General features: G+C 38.0%; 1 protein-coding gene across 1 annotated transcript in view; it reads left to right on the plus strand.

Moving 5' to 3' along the window:
* Positions 1 to 6,205, plus strand: part of LOC115218130 — a 413,677-nt gene extending 407,472 nt beyond the window's left edge. The window contains exon 14 of the mRNA XM_036507768.1: positions 6,150 to 6,205. Within this exon, the coding sequence (XP_036363661.1) occupies positions 6,150 to 6,205 (56 nt within the window). The remainder of the gene's footprint in view (positions 1 to 6,149) is intronic.
* The last annotated feature ends 765 nt before the right edge of the window (positions 6,206 to 6,970 follow it).

A 6,970-nucleotide genomic window follows, 5' to 3' on the forward strand; every position in this document is an offset into this window, starting at 1 on the left:
CTGAAATTATTACTGCATAAAGAATGTTTCAAAACAGCTGTAATCCTATAGATGTCAAGTGGTTAAATAAAACTTATTCACCTCATACCTCCTGGTTCTTTATGGTTTATACATATACCTACCTACCTACATATATACATACATATATATATATAATAATACATACCACACACACACACACACACACCACACACACATATATATATATATATATATATATATATATATATATATATATTATGGTGACACCTCATCAGAAGCCTATATATATATGATGGGTTCTCTTGTGTGTAAACTACAAATGAGGGTTCAGTAAAATAAAGCATTAATCATGTCCCATGGACATGAATGTGTCTCTTGAAGTCTGCTAGTGCTTTGCAGACCTTTTGGTGAATGGAACAAGTTGAGGACTTGGTTTTCTTGAGTGTATATGGATCAATCACACTGTATTTTCTTGAGTGGATGGCAAGACCTGCTTTGCTTTGAGCTATAAATTATAATGACAGTTAAGGTTTCCATTTAGAGGAGCAACATTTTGCCAGTGTGCCTTCGTGCTTGCACAAATTTGCTTCTGATGTTGGAGTTTACTTTGCTCAAATCTTTGAACTGGACAAAAGAAGGCCTGGTGCCAGGTCCTGCGTTCTGATGCTTGTTTTCCCAGGAAGAAAAGGGAATGTTGCATTGCTCCAGATGGAATAATAATATTAGAAAGCTTCTACCCCTACTGGTGACAAAGGGCCTCTCACCCAGAGTGAAAAGCAGATTGTACGATGCATGTGTGCGAACTGCCATGCTTCACGACAATGACTGCGGAGGACATGTGTTGGCTCGAAAGAAATGAAGCTAGCACGATCCGCTGGATGTGTAATATCAATATGCACACACGACAGAGTGTAAACGCCCTGAGAGAAATGTTGGACATATGAAGCATCGGATGTGGCTTGCAAGAAAGTCGTTTGCGCTGGTGTGGCCATGCACTACGGATGGATGAGGAGACCTGTGTGAAGAAGTGCCACTTCCAAACAGTTGAAAGAATCCGGGGTAGAGGTAGACCCAGGAAGACATGGGGTGAGGTGGCGAAGCATGACCTTGGAACGTTGGGCCTAACAGAGGCAATGACGAAAGACCGCGACCTCTGAAGATATGCGTGACTGCAAAGAAACGGTAAATAAAGTTAGTTCACAGCTGTATCCTACATCAGTTTCGCATAACCAACCCCAGCACATTTAAACGTACCTTGAATCGTAGGGCAACCTGCTGTGCTTGAGGAGATCTATTGAGCCAAGTACATCAACATCAAAACGAAAATCAAATGGAAATTGTAGTTGTGCCGGTGGCACGTAAAAAGCAACATCCAAATGTGGCTGATGTCAGCGCCGCCTTGACTGGTTTTCGTGCTGGTGGCACGTAAAAAGCATCCACTACACTCATGGAGTGGTTGGCGTTAGGAAAGGCATCCAGCTATAGAAACACTACCAAATCAGACTGAAGCTTGTTGCAGCCTCCTAGCTTCCCAGACCCCAGCCGAACCGTCCAACCATACTAGCATGGAAAACGAACGTTAAACAATGATGATGATGATGACATGCAGAAACACCCGCCTTAGTCGGGATTAAAATGGTATAGAGTTTTTATCGTTTTACTTATTTCGGTCATGTGACTGTGGCCATGCTGGAGCACTGCCTTTAGTCGAAGAAATCGATCCCAGGATATATTCTTTGTAAGCCTAGTACTTTTTCTATCGGTGTGTTTTGCGAAACGGCTAAGTTATGGGGACGTAAACACAGCAACATCGGTTGTGAAGCGATGAAGGGGGTACAAATACAGGGGACACACACACATATATGTATATATACATATATATAGGTATATTTACATATATATAGATGTATATATACATCTATATATACATATGTGTATACTAGCAAAGCATCTGGCGTTGCCCAGGTGTATGGCCTATAGCCACATTGTATTATTTGTGTGTTTCTTACGGGCAGAATCGGCACACAAGGAGTGTAAGGCAAACAACACTTCTTTATAAACATGATCTTCGGTCGTTTGTGATGAAAAACGCTGAAATTGTTGACACCAAAAACAGGTAGAATGGCAGCTTAGACTAGAATGAAATCCTAACATTGCCCCCAAAATGACTTACGGATTTAAAGAATTGGATGACGTAAAGGTATCCGTCTTGCAGAAAGTAAAGTACAAGGAAAGAAAGCTGCTTCACTGTGAAAAGCATCAGACTGCACACTTCAAGATAAGTTATGTGAAACCGACAATGCTTCTGGGTAAACTATGTTTTGTGTAAGCCTCGTGTTGATAGAATAAATATACAAGTCATCTGCACTGCTAACTCGAGAGCATTTGACATATAGTTGTCAGTGCGAAAAGCAGGGTATTTGTAAATTGAGACCTACAGTTTTTAAAGTTTGGCCCTGGGAAGTGGAGGCGCTTGAATTGAAATGACACATGTGAGGGAACAAGGAGCATGCGTGGAATGTATGCGATCTCTCCTCAATGACAGCCGACAATAATGGTTGCTTGTTATTGTAGTTAGTCAATTTTGTACCATTGCATAGTGGTGGTGGGTCGAAATTCCTCAAGAGCAAGATAGGTGTACCTTTCTTTAGGAACAACTAATGGGGTGGCAGACCTCTGGGTTGTAGAAAGTTGAGAAATTCAACTGGAGACTCAACAGTGGCATGTTCGTCGATGGTAGTATCAATGGAGACAAACGTTGAAGTATCTCCAGGTAGAATGTGGAGGAGTTCATGGATTACCTTATCAACGCTTTCCTTCCGAGGTGCTCTCTCTGCTTTTTTGAAGTTGTCTTACAATATGGGAAATACCTTTTCTTTAAGCTCGGCCAATGTAGACACCATATGCCAACAGTGCAGTACATGCTGTTGCAGGGTGTTATTCAGAGGTAAGGAGCCATTTCCACTTTATAGAAGTTGATGAAAGAATTCCTCAGCTAAGGGGTCGTTGTAGAGATGAGCTCGCATATTGTTGCTTAATGAAAGCAGACAAACAAACCTTCACAGAAGTGAAAACTTTAGATAGATAGATGTCGTCAGCTCGCGTACCCCGTGCTATGACTGGTAATATTTGACGGAAATCCCCAGCGAGGACAACAATTAAGCCCCCACCCCCATAATGGCAGTATTATTTCTAATGTCACTTAGTGACCTATCTAGGGCTTCTAGTACACCACGGTGTGCCATTGTGCATTCATCCTAGACAATTAGTGCAGTTTAGAGCAGAACTTCTGCCGTCGGAGATCGTTTTGAAATATTACACATTCGGGCATGGCTGAAGTGAGTTTTCTTGAGCACAAATAGAGGTGGGTTTTTTAGCGGCCCTTGTTTGTGGAGATAAATGAGAATGTTTTCGTTTTGGTGGCATGGATGAAAAGAGCGAGCGATTAAGGAATATATGAGATGGAAGACAGAGGAATTCGAAGTTGTGCACCGTATTATTTAAGTTTTTAGTAATGAATGAAATGATGTAGAAAAATTCATACATCAATTTGTATCCCGTTATTATGAGAAGAAGCTGTAAACCCTGAATGATTTGGCTATGTTCTGTCTTGATAAGCGTAATACATTCAGTTAACTGATACATGGTGGAGTGGATTACTGGCGTAATGGAAGTTATTGTTTGTCCAGAAGTGAAGTGGGGAGGGTACACTTTGCATGAAAGTGAATTATGTTCTTGAGAAGGATCACAAACTATGTACTGTTTCATAGAATAAAAAGGGGTTAATATGATTTTGCCCAGAAATCATGTTTTCAAAATTATAATTTGCCACCTCCTCGCAGAAATTTCCTAAATTTTAACTGTCTTCCGAATTTTGTTTTTTATGCACGTGGAAAAATACAGAGATTACGAAAGTGGGAAATATAACTTGTTATTGAAAATTAATTTTTTCTGAAAGAAATACTTAATGCCCCTTCCCCCACCTCGGCCACCCAACAGCTACCTGCTTTCGGGTGAAATGCAAATCTCCTGTATGGAAAACATAGGGATGTGAGTAAATTGAGGAAGGGTATAAGTGGTGGGTGGGATACGCAAATGTCATGTCGGACATGCTAGAAACAAGAGAACAGGTAAAGGACAGGATTTCTGAGGTAACTTCCTTATAAGATTTAATGGAAGATCAAGCTTGAAATACGCTCATCACAAACAGGGATGACAGAATAGGAAATTATATAATTCATACGAACTTTAACTCTGTGTGTGTATAAGAGAGAGAGAGAGAGAGAGAGAGAGAGAGAGAAACGAGAGAGGAGAGAGAGTGTGAGTGTGTATATGGGTGAATGTGAAGAGAGAGTGTGGGCTGTGTGTGTGTGTGTGTGTGCCAAAAGGACGTTATTTTTGCATACCTTTCTTAATTCCAAAAGAAAGAAATGTAGTGAAGTTGTAATATGTTAACAGCAAAAGGTCTCTGCATTATAATGAGAAACTGAAAGAGAAAGCTAATGCCTTATTCTACACACGCATGAAACATGGGACGAAAGTGAAAGTGACCTTAAAATTGTAAGACACATCATTTCTGGGGTTCTCAGCGTCCCCTTCTCTCCCGCTTTCCTCCCCTCTTTGTGCCGGCTTTCTTTCACTTTCACCTATACAAGATACATAGGGTATGATGCATCAGCGTCCGTCTCTCACCCGCCATCCGTCTTTCAACTTCTCCTTTAGAAACTTGTTTTCTGTCTCTGTTTTTTTCCGTTGTTTCTCTATCTTTTGTCTCATTCTGCGTTCCACTCAGTCATTCCGTTATAATTACTGTATTTGATGGCCTATAAGAAGCACCATTATTACCCAAAAATGGCTTTAAAAAATCCCCTTTCAGCCAATGCACTAAATGTAAGCTCAAAAGTCACTCAAAACGGTATGTATGTTTATAAAACGTGTGCTGGCATGTATTGATGAACGATCGCCTAAGGTATGTTTATATCGAATGTGGGAACAGTAAATTGCTTATAATTACCGGTAATAACATAAAGTTATACAGGTAAATAGAGGAATTAAAACATTATTTTAGTGGTAATTTACTTCACAAAAGTATAGCCTAGACTAGGGTGTGTCCTTTGCAGTCGTGCGTCTAATAGATCATCAAATACGGTAATTACTTTATGCTTTGAAGAGAGCAGAGATTGAAAGAAAAGGGAAAGCGAAAAGGGGACAGAAAGCAGAAAGTGAAAGATATATGTGTGTACAGAGAGAGAGAGAGATAGAGAGAGAGAGAGAGAGAAAGAGAGATAGAGAGATAGAGTGAGTGAAGGTGTGTATCGTGATGATGGATGTCTTTTAAGGTAAACACTTATATAGAAAATGTGACGTCATCGTCGTCTTATAAAATGTTTATGATAGTTCACTTATGGAAAAGATTATGATCTTAAAATTTTGTAATACAATTATGTCAATTAAAATTAAGTTTAATTGGTAGCGGAAATAGTACTGAACCTTTTGATACCCATACGTCAAAATCGGCAACTCGGTTTTGGAATGCATAAGGTACATACGCTGGCGGGCGCACACATACAAACACACACATACACACACACACCTCTCTCTCTCTTTTTAGATAGATATACACATGTATATATAATATATGTATATATATATCTATATATATATATATATATATATATAATTATATATATATATAATATATATATATATATATATATATTTACATATATATAAACCTATATATGTACATCTATACATATACATCCATATATTCATATATATACATACATTTATATGTATACATATTACACATATATGCATGCATACATATATTTATACATATATATACATAGATGTATATATATATATATATATATACATATATATATTACATAGATAAATATCTATACATACATTATATATATATAAATATGTATACATACATATATAAACATATATATCTATACATACGCATGTATATCTATCTATCTATCTATCTATCTACATCTATCTATCTATCTATCTATCTATCTATCTATCTATCTATCTATCCTCTCTCTCTCTCTCTCTCCTCTCTCATTATATATATATATATATATATATATATATATATATGTAAATATAGTAAAATGTGAAAGATTTATCCACTCGATTTTTTTAATGCCCAGCTCATGTTAGAGAACCAACTATTCCATATACTTATATGACAGTACCCAGAACATAATGACTGATTCAGAAGAAAATACATCAGCATCAGTTCTTGGTATGTATTTCTTTGATTTTTAGTGTATATGGAATGCTAGTTCCGCCTTCTATAAACTTCTTCATCCATCTCTCCATTCTGTCCATATACATCCATCAGGCCATACATAGGATAGGACTTGTTTAGTTCAACCTTCTGATAATATTGTATGTTTCCCTTTTTTATTCTTTCACTAATCTCTCTGTGAATTGTGTCATCGCTGTCAACAACCTGTAGCTGTCTCAGCCTGCAGCCCCTCTTTGTCAAGAACTCAGTAACAGTACACTATTTCTCCTTGAAACCTATTATTTGTTTACAATGAAGAAGAAGAATCCTTTCTATTATAGATACAATGCCTGAGATTTTGGGGGAGGGGGCTAGTTGATTTCATTGATTCCAGAGCTGGTACTTATTTCATTGACCAAAAAAGACAAAGTCAACTCATGCAGCATTTAAACTCAGAACATAAGATGGACAAAATGCTGCTGAGTATTTTGTCCATCCAGCTAACAATCCTTCCAGTTTGCTGCCTTAATGAAGAGGAATAATACAAGGAAGAAGCATTACTATGGAAGTGTTATTGTACCAACATATACAATTTGAATGACCTACGAGGGGCGTTCAATAAGTAATGACCCCTGACCCCACTTCCCATAGCAGTAGAGCAACGAAAAACTTGGCACAGTAATTTGTCTTTTTCTATAGGAACCACCCAGAGTTACGCATTTCTCCCATCGTTTGATGCGG

This window comes from Octopus sinensis, linkage group LG12, assembly GCF_006345805.1.
Source record: "Octopus sinensis linkage group LG12, ASM634580v1, whole genome shotgun sequence".
Classification (NCBI taxonomy): Eukaryota; Metazoa; Mollusca; class Cephalopoda; order Octopoda; family Octopodidae; genus Octopus; species Octopus sinensis.